This window comes from Saccopteryx bilineata, chromosome 3 (genome assembly GCF_036850765.1).
Source record: "Saccopteryx bilineata isolate mSacBil1 chromosome 3, mSacBil1_pri_phased_curated, whole genome shotgun sequence".
NCBI lineage: Eukaryota > Metazoa > Chordata > Mammalia > Chiroptera > Emballonuridae > Saccopteryx > Saccopteryx bilineata.
This window is the reverse complement of record NC_089492.1, coordinates 117,656,335-117,672,370: the sequence shown is the minus strand read 5'-3', so window position 1 is coordinate 117,672,370 and position 16,036 is coordinate 117,656,335. Positions and strand designations below refer to the sequence as shown.

Sequence of the window (16,036 nt, the reverse complement as noted above, 5' to 3'; positions counted from 1 at the left end):
GTAAATGTAGAGAATTGTGCATCCATTACCACATAGCAGTTATAGAATATTTTCATCATCCCCAAAAGATTGCTCATGCCATTTCACCTGTATTATTTTTAAAGAAGGCTTAAAATTCTGAATGATTACACCATTTATTTAGCTATCTATCCTATTGATATCTGTTTCTAATTTTGTGATGTTATGAATAATTTCAGTCAGCCTCATTATACATACATTTTCCAAAAACTCTTTTATTAGTTGTTTAGGATAAATAACCAGAAGATGAACTGCTGGGTCAAAGGGAATATACATTTTAAATGCTGATGGATTTTGCTAAATGCCCTCCAAAAGGGCCATACCAGCTTATACTCTCACCAGCAATGGGTGAGTGTGCATTTAGGTAGTTTAAATTTTATGTATAGAAACATATTGTGAAACTTCTGAGTATACCTCTAGAAAATTCCTAGTATTTTTATAAAAATTACAGGAAACATTTTATTTAAAAAGGCAAAATAATATGTATGTAATACATAAGTTTAGAGAGATTTCTTTGGAGAAGAGTTAACATATACTTCAGAACTGATTCATATTAGCTTCAGTTAGGAATAGCACATTTCATGATGAAAAGCTTTTGCAAAATCTCTTTTTATAAAATCAGTAGAAAATTGTATTTTTTAAAGGTTGTCATTAAGTAATCTGAACTAATGGTGTTTCCCTTGTTTTTCACTCAGGATATATCAACCCAAGAAAGCAACATATTAGGGGCATTCTGTGATATGAATGTAAGTATTTGCCTTTTTTCGTTGTCAACTTCGAGCAAAATTTTGTTTTCATGGTTCATATATATCTTTTAAGTTTCTTTTTATGTCTGATCAGTATCTTTCCATTATTGATAATAAAAAGTATTTCTGATTATGTTTTAAAATAATTTTTTTCCCCTCAGGATGTAGAAGTACCATTGCATTTGCTTCGTTATGTATGTTTGTTTTGTGGGAAAAATGGCCTTTCTCTCATGAAGGATTGCTTTGAATATGGAACTCCTGAAACTTTGCCATTTCTTATAGCACATGCATTTATTACAGTTGTATCTAATGTAAGTATTTTTTGGAATTTGTTTCAATCTTGAGAACAATGCCTAGTATTTTAATAACATGAATTTTATATACAGAAAAGGCAGGTTTGGTGATTTGCATGTACAATAATATTTTTTCTGGATTATATTTAGAAAAAATTGAGTACAGAATCCTCTTTAAAACCTTTATAATAAAATTGAATTTCTATAAATTAGTGAATTTAAGTTGAATAAGTAAATTTAGCCATTTACCTCTTGTCTGAAATTTAAGATAGGTAGCTATGCACAAAAGTTGATTTTAAATTTCTTTGCCTGAGATTTTTTTTTTTTACTGAAAAAAAATTTTTCCACTGGAAAAGTTTTGACTTATTAGAATTTTGTTTACTTAAATGATGGTTAGTCTGTGGTACTACTGCGGTGTACTTGACTTTTCTCTATATTGCAAGTAAAGACCTAACATTTTATTTGCCTTTATAAAGATAATTCTTTTATAAGTTGTGAATGTCAGTTACTGTCAAGCACAATAAGTATGGAAGCAGAGATAAATACTTTTTACTGCCAGTATATTAAAATTCAGCCCTTAAGAACCTGCTATTCTGATCATCATTTTAAAAAATGGTATAGGATAATCTTACATCTGACTTTACCAAAGCCTGAATTCTTGTGTTAATTGAATTATGTTGTTTTTGTTTGTTTGTTTTTTGAGACAGAGAGAGGGACAGATAGGGACAAACAGACAGGAAGGGAGAGAGATGAGAAGCATCAGTTCTTTATTGCGGCTCCTTAGTTGTTCAAAGATTGCTTTCTCATATATGCCTTGACCGAGAGACTGCAGCAAAACAAGTGATCCCTTGCCCAAGCCAGCAACCTTGGGCTCAAGCCAGTGACCATGCGGTCATGTCTATGGTCCCATGCCAAGCCAGCGACCCCTTGCTCAAGCTGGTGAGCCCGTGCTCAAGGCGGATGAGCTTGTGCTCAAGCCGGCAACCTCAGAATTGGAACCTAGGTCCTCTGCGTCACAGTTTGATGCTCTATCCACCGTGCCACTGCCTGATCAGGCATGTTAAATGTTAACTAATGTGAAATACTTAAAGTATATATATAAAATAAAAATACAGGATGAAAAAGGACTCATACTTTGTTGCACTGTTAATAATATTCTCTTTGCAGTAAAGTAGTACACAGGAAAAGGCACTATCTTTACTTTATTGAGTATCTGGACCTTCGGGTTTCCATATTTGAAATAAATGATTTGTATGAAGATCATTTTTAATCCCCAAATTCTGGTTTTTTGACAGGTTGAATATACTACATGAACTGGCTATATAGCATAGGTTAAGAATGTAGGCTTTGGAGTCAAGTTGCTTTTGAATTTTGAATCTGAGCTTTAATTTTTTAATTTTCGTAGAACGGGAATGCTAAAAGTGGCAGTCTAGCTTAGCAGATTGTTGTAAGGTTTTAAAAGAGATTTTAAACTTTTATTGTAGTACCTGATATATAGTAAGCACTTAGTGACTGGCACCTGCTAAGTTATTTTAGCTATATCATTAAATACTTAGTTGATACTGTTAATTCTAATGACCTTATATGTTTGATAGGAGGTTCTATTCAGTTTGGCTTTTTTGGGGAGAAAGAATAAAATAGAAGCTTCTCAATGAACTAGTAAATTTTATGTCATTGTAATTTTATAACCTGGTAAATTTGAGTAAGGAGTATAACTGAGTGTGAAATCCAAAATTCACAAAACAATTTATCAACGGCTTTCCTTGACTATAAGTACTAACTGAATTAAAATGTATTTCTTCATGATTAAAATTCTATTATATTATGGAAGATTTGTGTGTTTGTGTGTGTGTGTGTGTGTGTGTGTGTGAGACAGACAGAGAAGAAGGATAGATAGGGACAGACAGACAGGGAGGGGAGAGATGAGAAGCATCAAGTCTTCATTGCGGCACCTTAGTTGTTCATTGATTGCTTTCTCATATGTGCCTTGACTGGGGGGCTACAGCAGAGCGAGTGGCCCCTTGCTCAAGCCAGCGATCTTGGGCTCAAGCCGGTGAGCCTTGCTCAAACCAGATGAGCCCATACTCAAGCCAGTGACATTGGGGTTTTGAATCTGGGTCCTCCGCGTCCCAGTTCGACGCTTTATCCACTGTGCCACTGTCTGGTCAGGCTGGAAGATTTCTTAAAGGCTTTAATTTATTACTATATCTTAAAAATTTAGGCCCTGGCCAGTTGGCTCAGTGGTAGAGCGTCGGCCTGGCGTGCAGAAGTCCCAGGTTCAATTCCCGGCCAGGGCACACAGGAGAAGCGCCCATCTGCTTCTCCACCCCTCCCCCTCTCCTTCCTCTCTGTCTCTCTCTTCCCCTCCCACAGCCGAGGCTCCATTGGAGCAAAGATGGCCCGGGCGCTGGGGATGGCTCCTTGGCCTCTGCCCCAGGCGCTAGAGTGGCTCTGGTCGCAACAGAGCGACGCCCCGGATGGGCAGAGCATCGCCCCCTGGTGGGCGTGCCAGGTGGATCCCAGTCGGGCGCATGCGGAAGTCTGACTATCTCTCCCTATTTCCAGCTTCAGAAAAATACAACAACAAAAAAAAATCATCACTCAATATTCTTTCCATCTTTTTCTTTAGCCTTTTTATGATTGCTCATTTGTCAGCTGTTGTCAATTTGCATACTTTAATCTTGTAACTCACCTGAGACCATTAAACTAAAATTAGATTAAAATTAGACATATTACTTATAATGTGTGTTTTCTTCTTGCAAGTATAACATTTGTACTTTTTTTTGTATTTTTCTTAAGTGAGAAGCAGGGAGGCAGAGAGACAGACTCCCGCATGCGCCTGACCAGGATCCACCTGACATACCCACTAGGGGGCATTGCTTTGCCCATCTGGGACTGTTGCTCTGTTGTAATCAGAGCCATTTTAGCTTCTGAGGCGAGGCCATGGAGCCATCCTCAGTGCCTAGGTCAACTTGCTCCAATGGAGGCTTGGCTGTGGGAAGGGAAGAGAGAGAGAAGAGACCGGGGAAGGGTGGAGAAGCAGATGGTCGCTTCTGTGTGCCCTGGCTGGGAATTGAACCCGGGACTTCTGCATGCCAGGCCGACGCTCTACCACTGAGCCAACTGGCCAGGGTCAACATACGTAATCTTTAACTAAATGTTTTGTAACTTGATTGAGTAACTCAGCACCTTTTCTTGATAAAAACCATCTTTTGGCCCTTTTTTTTCTAATTAAAAAAAAAGAATTAATACTTTGGTGGAAATTAATTAGTTAAATTATAGTTTTTGCTGTAATCAAGGTTTCTGTGGTCCTGTAATTTATTTATTTTTTAGTTGTTCATTGATTGATTTCTTATATATGCCTTGACGGGGAGGGGGCGGGACCTTATAGCAGACCGAGTGACTCCTTGCCCAAGCCAGTGATCTTGGGCTCAAGCTGGTGAGCTTTGCTCAAACCAGATGAACACACGCTCAAGCTAGCGACCTTGGAGTCTCGAACCTGGGTCCTCCACATCCCGGTCCGACACTCTATCCACTGTGCCACTGCCTGGTTGGGCAGGAATGTTGTTTTTGAGTATCTGTTTCTCTCGCATTGATTATAGTAAATCACACCTTGAGAAGAAACTTGTTTATATCATTTCCTGGGAACCAAACCATTCTGCTTGTTATCCACGGTGGTTTCCTCACTCTTAATGAGGAAAAGTGACTTTATCAGATAGTGAGTGATAACTCCTAGAAACATGAGCCTACAATTTTGAGCTTACAACATGAGAGAACTTTCTTTGGCCTGGCTCTAAACTATCAGCAAAGACACATAACCTATTTTATCATTTCAAATGTGATAATATTCTCAACTGATACATTTATTTTACTTTCAAAAATTTGCTTCAACCGTTATTAACTGTCTGTTCAGCAGATTTTCTAGTTTTGCACAGATATTACTCTACCATTTTACGGCTCCATTCTTAGTAATAATAGCTTCAGTCATAGGAGAAAAACAACAAATTTCTTTATGTATGTAGTTTTATTACTTTTTGTTGATCTTTAGGTTTTCAGCAGAATCAGCTAGTCAGTATTTATCACAGGTTAGAGAAGTGGAATATAGAGTTCTCCTAAGAGTTTTATTAAAATATCAATGGCATATTTCACAGATCTAGAACAAATATTACAAAAATTTATAAGGAACAAGCCTGACCAAGTGATGGCACAGTGGATAGAGTGTCAGACTGGGACACAGAGCACAGAGGGCCCAGGTTTGAAACCCCAAGGGCCAGCTTGAGCATGGGCTCACCAACCTGAGTGCAGGGTCACTGGCATGAGTGTGGAATCATAGACATGACCCCATGGTTGCTGGCTTGGGTCCAAGGTCACTGGCTTAAGCAAGGGGTCATTCGCTCTGCTGTAGCCCCCTGTTCAAGGCACATGTGAGAAAGTAATCAATGAACAACTAAGGAGACGAAGGAGCCACAACGAAGAATTTATGCTTCTCATCTCTCGCTTCCTTTCTGTCCCTATCTGATCATCTCTCTTTCTGTCACCAAACAAAACAACAACAACCAAAATATATATATGACTATAAAAGACCCTGAATGTCCTCAACAATTTTAAGAAGAAAAAGGTGGCGGTATCACACTACTTGATACCAAACTATGCTGCAAGGCCATTGTAATCAAAATAGCCTGGTACTGGCATAAGAAAGCCCAGAAATAAACCTGTGCCTTTGTGGTCAATTAATATTTGACAAAGGAGGGAACAACGTGCAGTAGAGATAGTCTCTTCAGTAGATGGTATTGGGAAAATTGGACAGGTACATGCAAAAAATGAAGCCATACACAAGAATAAACTCAAAATTGATAAAGGAGTTAAATGTAAATTGTGAAACTAAGAAAATCGTAGGAGAAAACATAGGCAGTAAAATCACAGACATATCTCGGAGCAATATTTTGCCAGTACATCTCCATGGGCAAGGGAAATGGAAAAGAAAATAAATGAGACTACAGGTGGTCCTCGGGTTATGATACAGTTCTGTTCTTGTGACAATGATGTAACCCAAATTTTGGTGTAAGTTGAAACACTTCCTAGCCCAAGTCACTTACCTAACCTGACACAGTTATAAAGTCATTATCTAGAACATAAAAACACAACTAAGCCATGGAAAAAGGAAAAGGACATAAATATACTGTACTGTACACTGTAGTGTATAGTATCAGAAAAAATGACAAAAAAATGAGTGTAAAAAAATTCCTGCCCTGGCCGGTTGGCTCAGCGGTAGAGCGTCGGCCTAGCGTGCGGAGGACCCGGGTTCGATTCCCGGCCAGGGCACACAGGAGAAGCGCCCATTTGCTTCTCCACCCCTCCGCCGCGCTTTCCTCTCTGTCTCTCTCTTCCCCTCCCGCAGCCAAGGCTCCATTGGAGCAAAGATGGCCCGGGCGCTGGGGATGGCTCTGTGGCCTCTGCCCCAGGCGCTAGAGTGGCTCTGGTCGCAACATGGCGACGCCCAGGATGGGCAGAGCATCGCCCCCTGGTGGGCAGAGCGTCGCCCCTGGTGGGCGTGCCAGGTGGATCCCGGTCGGGCGCATGCGGGAGTCTGTCTGACTGTCTCTCCCTGTTTCCAGCTTCAGAAAAATGGAAAAAAAAAAAAAAAATTCTTACCTTTATTTCTAGGGTTGGCTTGCACACTGGAAGGGGCATTGCAAGGTGGGAGAGAATGACCTGTCGGGAGGAGGAAGCTAGAGAGGCAGGAGAACCTGCAGAAGGTGCTGGAGATACTGGGTTAGGTGAATCGGAATTGCCTAAGGAACATGCAGGAGACACTGAAGATGATTCTACCTCTACGACAAGTGTTTCATCTTGAGTAGGGGCTGATGTAGAGGGTACAGGATCTGTTACAGTCTTCTTTATTTTCTTAAAGAATTCTTTTCAGGCTAGTCTGGAAGGTTGATGGCTTGTTCTCTTCCAAAATTTGCCTATAACGTTGCAAGGCATTCGTAACAGCCCCGTAGACCTTACTGAATCTGTCATCGCTGGGGTCTTCATCCTGAAATTTTGCCTACCCATCATCCTTTACCATAGAACAACCTTCTGCCAAACCCTTGCTAGTACATCTCTTGGGTTCTGGGGTTTCTGTCTCTTTCTCTTCGATCAGCTGCTTCTCCAGCTGAATGAGGTCCTCAGCAGGCAGCTCCTCTCCATGTGATGCCAGTAGCTCTGTGACATCTTCAGCTTCCACCTCCAGATGAAGTTGTTAAAGCTGTTGATCTATGGCAAGAACCTTCCCTATTAGAGCCTTCCCTGACTCCTCAAAGCCATGAAAGTCATAAACTGGGGAAACAGTTTTTTTCCACACATCATTTAAGTTTGTTTGGCAGAAGCTGAAACACGCCTCAATTTTTTAAAGTTTTTATGGGAGTGAGCTTTGTAAACTGGAAATGTTGTATGTTGAGACTGTTATAACCTGAGGACCCCCTGTATATTGAACTATAAAGTTTTTGCACAGCAGGCTCATTTGGCTTGAGCATTGGCTCATCTGGCTTGAGTGTGGGCTCACCAGCTTGAGCATGAGGTTGCTGGCCTGAGTGTGGGATCATAAACATGACCCCATGGTCGGTGGCTTGAAGCCCCAGGTTGCTGGTTTGAGCTGGGGGTTGCTGGCTCAGCTGGAGCCCCCTGGTGAAGGCACATATGAGAAAACAATCAGTGAACAACTGAAGTGCTGCAGTAAGAAGTTGGTGCTTTTCATCTTTCTCCCTTCCTGTCTTTTTGTCCCTCTCTCTCAAAATAAATAAACAAACAAATAATTAAATAATGGGCTTGCATTTTGACTCAGCAGTCCCACTTTACGAAATATATCCTAAGAATCCTGAAACACTAATTGGAAAGAATACGTGCAAACCCCCTCCCCATGTTTATTGCAGCATTATTTACAATAGCCAAGATCTGGAAACAGCCCAAATGCCCATCAGTGGGTGAGTGGATAAAAAAGCTATGGCATATTTACAGAATGGAATACTACGTAGCCACAAAAAAGGGAAACCTTACCTTTTGTGACAGCATGCATAGACCTGGAGAGTATTAAGCTAAGTGAAATAAGCCATTCAGAGAAAGACAAATGTCATATAGTCTTCACTTATTTGTGGAATCTAATTATCCCAATAAACTGATGAACAAAATAGAAATAGAAGCAGGGACACAGTAACAAAATAGCTATCAGGGGAGGGATGTGAGGAGACTTGATGAAAGAAGGTGAAGGGATTAGCCAAAAAACATAATACAGAGACACAGATGTCAGTGTAGTGATAGAGGGGAAAAAGGGTAGGAGCTGGGTGGTAGTGGGCAAAATGGGATAATAGGGACAGAAAGACTTTGCTTGGGACAGAATTACATGATGCGGTGTGCATATGGTGTTTTATTTAGTTGTACCACTGAAACCTGTATGGTTTTGCAAACCAGTTATCCCAGTAAATTCAATTAAATGAAAAGAAGTGCAAATGAGGCATAATTAAGAGACATCATGAATATATGCTTTAGAAAACAAATATTACAAATTATTAAATAAGATATAATCAGAGATGTAAACTTACAGATATTACAGCAACATATCAGTGGACACGAGCATTTTTTTTTTTTAACTCTGGCCTAAGACTACTTGTACAAAAACATTAATAAAGACTATTTAATGTTAGAACAGGGATTGGGAACCTTTTTGGCTGAAGAGAGCCATGAACGCCACATATTTTAAAGTGTAATTTAAAATGAGAGCCATACAACGACCCGTGTACCTTATGCATTATCCAATAAAAATTTGGTGTTGTCCTGGAGGACAGCTGTGATTGGCTCCAGCCACCCGCAACCATGAACAGGAGTGGCAGGAAAGGAATGGATTGTAATACATGAGAATGTTTTATATTTTTAACATTTTTTTTTATTAAAGATTTGTCTGCAAGCCAGATGCAGCCATCAAAAGAGCCACATCTGACTCACGAGCCATAGGTTCCTGACCCCTGCGTTAGAACTTAAGCTAGGATTACACATTTTCATGTATCTCCACACTAGACAGAGAGGGTGGATTGACAGTTCTGTGAAGTTTTCATTTCTTCATTTTGTGATAACTAACTTTGTGATGTAGAATACTGTCTGCTGTTCTGACCTGTGGTGACGCAGTGGATAAAGCATCGACCTGGAATGCTGAGGTCGCTGGTTTGAAACCCTGGGCTTGCCTGGTCAAGGCACATGTGGGAGTTGATGGTTCCTGTTCCTCCCCCCTTCTCTTTCTCTCTCTCTCTCTCTCTCTTTCTCTCTCTCACTTTCTCTTTCTCTACCTCCTCTCTAAATTGAATAAATAAAATAAATAAAGTCTTAAAAAAAAGAAATCACATCCAAATTTAGAGAAAAAAAGAATACTATCTACTTTCTCTATTATAAAGGAGCAGTGAACATATGTATAATGTAGTTTTTGTGTGTTTGTGCACATATGTATGTATATTGATTTATTTGTATTAACTTTTTAAGCAGCAATCATGCTAAAATAGTTAATTCTAAAAACATTTATCTGAAATTTATTTTGTATTTTTTACTTACATTTTCATATCATCTCAAATCTTTTTTTTTTTTTAATGTATTTTTCTGAAGTTGGAAACGGGGAGGCAGTCAGACAGACTCCCGCATGCGCCTGACCGGGATCCACCCAGCACGCCCACCAGGGGACGATGCTCTGCCCATCTGGGACGTTACTCTGTTGCAACCAGAGCCATTCTAGTTCCTGAGGCAGAGGCCAGGGAGCCATCCTCAGCGCCCGGGCCAACTTTGCTCCAGTGGAGCCTTGGCATTGGGAGGGGAAGAGAGAGACAGAGAGGAAGGAGAAGGGGAGGAGTGGAGAAGCAGATGGGCGCTTCTCTTGTGTGCCCTGGCCAGGAATCGAACCCAGGACTCCTGCACGCCAGGCCAACACTCTACCACTGAGCCTACCGGCCAGGGCCTGAAATTAATCTTGATTTTAATTCTTCCTTTCTATTCCTGTGCCATATGTTCATTTTATTACCTGTTGCACTCAGTAGGCCTGTCAGATCAAGTTGGATTGCATTTATTAATTTATGTTTTGGTATGAGTCTCAGGGCAAAAAGTTTTTACATTTCACCATTAGTATAGTATTTGCTTTAGGACTTACTTAGATATCTTTAATTAGAGTGAAGCTGTACATTTTCTATTTGCAGATTTGTTTTTAATTTGTATTACTTGTCTGTCAAGGCTTAGTTAGTATCATAGTTTCTTTTTTTTTTAATAATTGAGAGGTGGGAGGCAGAGACAGACTCTAGCATGTACACTAACTCGAATCCATTGGGCAAGCCTCCTACCAGGTGATGCTCTGCACATCTGGGCTGCTGCTCTGTTGCTTGACAACTGAGCTATATTATTTTAGCGCCTGAGGTAAGGCCATGAAACCTTCCTCAGTGCCCAGGGCCAACTTCACTTGGAACTATTTGAGCCATGGCTGTGGGAGGGGGAGAGAGAGAGAGAAAGAGAGAGAGAGGGAATGGGAAGGAGAGGAGAAGCAGATGGATTCTTCATACAAGAATCAACCAATGAATGTGTCAGGGTCTTGACCAGGTATCAATCCCGTAACCTTGGCATATCAGGACAATACTCTAACCAACTAAGCACCTGGGCTGGGCAGTTGTTTATTATAATTTTGTGTGACTATGAAATATATCTGTCTTGCCTGACCAGGCGGTGGTGCAGTAGGATGCCAAGGACCCAGGTTCGAGACCCTGAGGTCGCCAGCTTGAGTGTGGGCTCATCTGGTTTGAGCAAAACCTCACCAGCTTGGACCCAAGGTTGCTGGCTTGAGCAAGGGGTTACTTGGTCTGCTGAAGGCCTGTGGTCAAGGCACATATAAGAAAGCAGTCAATGAACAACTAAGATGTCACAATGTGCAACAAAAAACTAATGATTGATGCTTCTCATCTCTTTGTTCCTGTCTGTCTGTCCCTGTCTATCCCTCTGACTCTCTCTCTGTTTCTGTAAAAAAAATAAAATAAAAAAAAATATTTGTCTTAAATGGATATTGAAGTGATTAGAAATCACAGGTAGGCCCTGGCCGGTTTCTCAGACTGGGATGTGGAGGACTCAGGTTCGAAACCCCAGGGTTGCCGGCTTGAGTGTGACTCATCCAGCTTGAGTGCAGGATCACCAGCTTGTGAGCGGAGTGGCTGGCTGACTGTGAGATCGTAGACATGACCCCATGGTTGCTGGGTTGAGCCCAAGGTGGTTGGCTTGAGTAAAGGGTCACTCGTTCTGCTGTAGCCCTCCCCAACCCCCGTCAAGGCACATATGAGAAAGCAATCAGTGAACAACTAAGGAGACTAAGGAGCCTCAATGAAGAATTGGTGCTTCTCATCTCTCTCACTTCCTGCCTGTCTGTCCCTATTTGTCCCTCTCTCTGTCTCTGACACAATAAAAATCAGAACTAAGATGACTTAGTAAAAAATTAAGGTCCTGGCCTTTTGGCTCGGTGTTAGAGCATCGACCTAGTGTGTGTATATCCTGGGTTTGATTTCTGGTCAGGGCACACAGGAGAAACAACCATCTGCTTTTCCACCCTTCTTGCTCCTCTCTATCTCCTCCCCTCCTGCAGCCATGGCTCCATTGGCCACAGCCCTGAGGATGATTCTGTAGCCCTCACCTCAGGTGCTAAAAAATGGCTCCAGTTGCAACAGAAAAAGCCGCAGATGGTCAGCGCATTGCCTCCTAGAGGGCTTGTCGAGTGGATCCTGTTCAAGGCATATGTGGGAATTTGTCTCTACCTCCTCATCAAAAATTAATTAATTCTCAGCCTTAGCTGTTTGGCTCAGTGGTAGAGCATTGGCCCAGCATGTGGATGTCCCAGGTTCAATTCCTGATCAGGGCACACAGGAGAAGCACCCATCTGCTTCAACCCCCCCCCCTCTTCTGTCTCTCTCTCTCTCTCTCTCTCTCTCTCTCTCTCTCTCTTTCTTCTTCTCTCTCTCTCCCTCCCTCTTCTCCCCATCTGGCAGCCATGGCTCAATTGGAGCGAGTTCACCCCAGACACTAAGGATGGCTCCATGGCCTCTACCTTAGGTGCTAAAAAGAGCTTGGTTGCTGAGCAATAAAGCAATGCCCCAGATGGGCATAGCATCGCCCCCTAGTGGGCTTGCCCGTACAGCCCCGTTCGGGCTCATGTGGAAGTATGTCTCTGCCTCCCCTCCTCTCACTGAATTTTAAAAAAAGGAAAGAAAAAAATATTCTCCCTTTTTAACAAGAAGTTAATATTCTTCAGATTGATTTTATGTTTGTGTGTATATATATAAATGTGGATAGGTATATAGGTTAAATTACTCTCAATATGTATATAATATTTCTTAATTATTCTTTTCAAAATAGATAAAATGTATGTAGTTTTAGAGGCAGCAAAATATTAAATGCTCTTGTATTTAAAGTGAAAGACACATGTATTCACATATTCATTATACCTTAATGTCATCTTTATGTTTTTTTATAGATTAGAATATGGCTACATATTCCTGCTGTCATGCAGCACATTATCCCTTTTAGGACCTATGTTATCAGGTATGTTTATAAAATCTTTTCTGCCTTATCATCAGTATACTATGTTAAACAGTTTATGACATAGTACAGAATTATATATATATATCTTTTAAGATCTTATTTTTTTATATCACAGAGAGAGAGAGACAGTGGGGAAGGAACAGGAAGCATCAACTCATAGTGGTTACTTCTCACAGGTACTTTGACCAGGCAAGCCTGGGGTTTTGAACTGGCCAGTGTTGAGCCAACGACCTCAGCATTCCAGGTCAATGCTTTATCCACTGCACCACCACATATCAGGCTTGAATTATATTGTTTTCAAGTCCGTTGTACTCACATTCTCTAGAGAAAATTGTCATCCATAGTTTGGTGTATAGTATTTTTTATGTATTTGTAAGTTTATATTTAATATTTGCTTTGAAGCCATTTATGTTGAACTTTTTTTTTACAGGACTATATAAAAAGAATTAAAGAGATTAACAATGTTTACATGGTATTTCAGTATATTCATTCAACAAATACATACTATGTATTATGTTCTAAGCCCTGGGGATATAGCAGAGAAAAAAAATTTCTCCTTTTTTGCAGTCTATATATAAAATAAATGAGTGAATGATACAATTCATCAGACAGTGATTAGAATTACAGAGAAAAATAGTAACAAAGGTGGATTGAGAGTTTTATTAGGTGGGTCACAATTTTAAATATAGAGAAGGTCTCATTGAGGAGGTGGTGGCAGTTTTATTTTGTCTCAGCCTAGGAAGGCAACCTATGAAGAGTATAGAGAATATTATTGTATTGATTAGATTTGGAGTATGAACTGTTAAGAGTTCTAAGATTGTATTTCTTGATAATACTTACATTTTTTTCCTTCTTTTTCCAAGTGAGAGGAGGGGAGATAGGATGCAACCTGAATAGGATCCACCCAGCAACCCCATTTGGGGCCAGTGCTCGGCCTATCTAGGGCCATGCTTGCCATCGAGCTATTTTTAGTGTCTGAGGCAGAGGCTCCAAGGAGCCATCTTCAGCACCCAGGGCCCATGTGCTCGATCCAATGGAGTCATAGCTACGGGGTGGGGAGAGAGAGAGAAAAAGTAAGATGGGGAGGGGGAAGGGTAGAGAAGCAAATGGTCACTTCTCCTGTGTGCCCTGATTGGGAATTGAACCTGGGACATTCACATGCCAAGCCGACGCTCTACTGTTGAGCTGACCCAACTGGCTAGGGCATAATTCTTTATTCTTTCTCTCATTTATTTGCAAACATTTGAATGCCTACTAATTTCCCATTACTGTTCGAATTGTTGCGGGAAGCATATGAAATAGAAACAGATAGTAATGAATGTTATGCAGTAAGGTAATAATATCGAGAGGGAATATGAGACGTTTCTTAAAGGTTACATTTTGAAGAATATAAATCAGCTAATCAGATGATAATTAGAAGTACATATTCCAGGTAGAAGGAACATAGATAGGGGCATAGGCTTTGAAGTTGGAAAGAATATGACATTTTAAACTAGAAGCAGACTGGAGTGGAGCATAGCATAAAGGGGGTGTAATTATGATACAACATTGGATAAGAAGGGGCAGATTATTTGGGACCTTCAAGCCATTATAAGGAGTTTGGATTTAATTTTAGCCATAGGAATCTATTGAAGGGTTTTAAACAGATGAGTCATGATGGCTTTTTTTTTTTTAACATTTTTATTTATTGATTTTACAGAGAGGAGGGCAGGGAATGAGAAATGTACTGCTCACAAAAATTATGAGATATTTCAAAATGAATATGAAGTGATAAAGCATTTGATTTTTTTTTTATTAAACATCAGAAAAGCCAACAAGTCAAAGAAAGTTTGATTATGCAAATGAATGCAAAACCAACTTTTATTTCATTGGTGGAAATGCACTATACAAAAGGCTGAAAGTACTGGAGTATTTGCATGTTCTGTGATTCTTTAATTTTTATGAGTAGTTGCTTCACTCTAGCTGTTCATTGCTTGCTTGTCGCATGTGCCTTGACCAGACAGGCCCAGGGTTTCAAACCCGCAGCCTCAGCATTCCAGGTCAGTACTCTATCCACTGCGCCACCAGAGTCCAGGCAGAGTCATGATGGCTTCTAAAAGATCACTTTGAACAAAGACGCCCACTCTCACTCCTCTTATCATCTTAGCATTGTAAATCCTAGCCAAAGAATCAAGCAAGAGAAAGAAATAAAAAGCACTCAGATTGGGAATGAAGATGTAAAAGTGTCACTTTTTGCAGATGACAGGATTCTTTATATAGAAAAACCCTAAAGACTCCAGCAAAAAACTATTAGAAACAAACAACTGTAGTAAAATTGTAGGATACAAAGTCAATGTATAAAAATATACAGTATTCGTTTTACTAACAATAAAATTTCAGAAAAAGAAGTGGAAATAAAAACATTACTTTGCAATTGCAACCAAAAGAATAAAATACCTGGCAATAAACTTAGAAAAGGGTGTGAAAGATCTATATACTGAAAACTACAAAGTGTTATTAAAAGAGATTGAAAAAGACACGATGAAATGGAACAATGTTCATGGATTAGAAGAACTAACATAGTTAACATGTCCATAATACCCAAAGCAATATACAGATTTAATGTGACCCCATCAAAGTCCCAGTGACATTTTAAAAATAGAATGAAAGATCATCAGATTTGTATGCAACCACAAAAGACCTTGAATAGTCAAAAAAGCACAAAGCCAGAAGTATCACACTACCTGACTTCAAATTAGACTACAGAGCAATAATTATCAAAAGAGCATGATATTTGCAGCACAGACACACAGACCAATGGGACAGAATTGAGAGCCCAGAATTAAAATCACATGTATATGGGCAAATAATTTTTAACAGTGGAACCAAAAACATGCAGTGAACAAAAGAAAGCCTCTTTAATAAATGGTGCTGGGAAAAATTGGAAAGCCACATGCAAAAGAATGAAACTAGACTGCAGTTTGTCCCCATGTACAAAAATTAAGTCAAACAAACAAAAACTCATAGACAACAGTATGGTGGACAGAGGAAAGGGGATGGGGGTGGGAAGGAGGGTATAGGGAGCTAAATATATAGTGATGAAAGATGATTTGACTTTAGGTGGTAGTCACACAATGTAATATACAGAGCATATAATAGAAACATACGCTTGAAACCTATTTAATCTTATTAACCAGTGTCACTCTAATAAGTTTAATTAAAAAATTTAAAAAGCTCACTTTGGCCTTTAATTGGATCATATATTAAAGGAAGGTTGAAATAGAAGGTAGGAGATCATTTGCTAGGTTAATGCAGTAGTCCTGGAAAGAAATGATGGTTACTTGTACAAGGATTATTTGTGATGATTTTGAAAATTGAATAGGATATAATTGAAAATGAAATCAACAAGATTGGTGG

At 39.9% G+C, this 16,036-nt stretch overlaps 1 protein-coding gene across 2 annotated transcripts in view; it reads left to right on the top strand.

The window, feature by feature from the left end:
* Positions 1–16,036, top strand: part of USP34 (ubiquitin specific peptidase 34) — a 287,003-nt gene that overhangs the window by 74,116 nt on the left and 196,851 nt on the right. For both annotated transcript variants that reach the window (XM_066267204.1, XM_066267203.1), the window contains exons 4-6: positions 714–764; positions 926–1,075; positions 12,573–12,640. In XM_066267204.1, the coding sequence (XP_066123301.1) occupies positions 714–764; positions 926–1,075; positions 12,573–12,640 (269 nt within the window). The remainder of the gene's footprint in view (positions 1–713; positions 765–925; positions 1,076–12,572; positions 12,641–16,036) is intronic.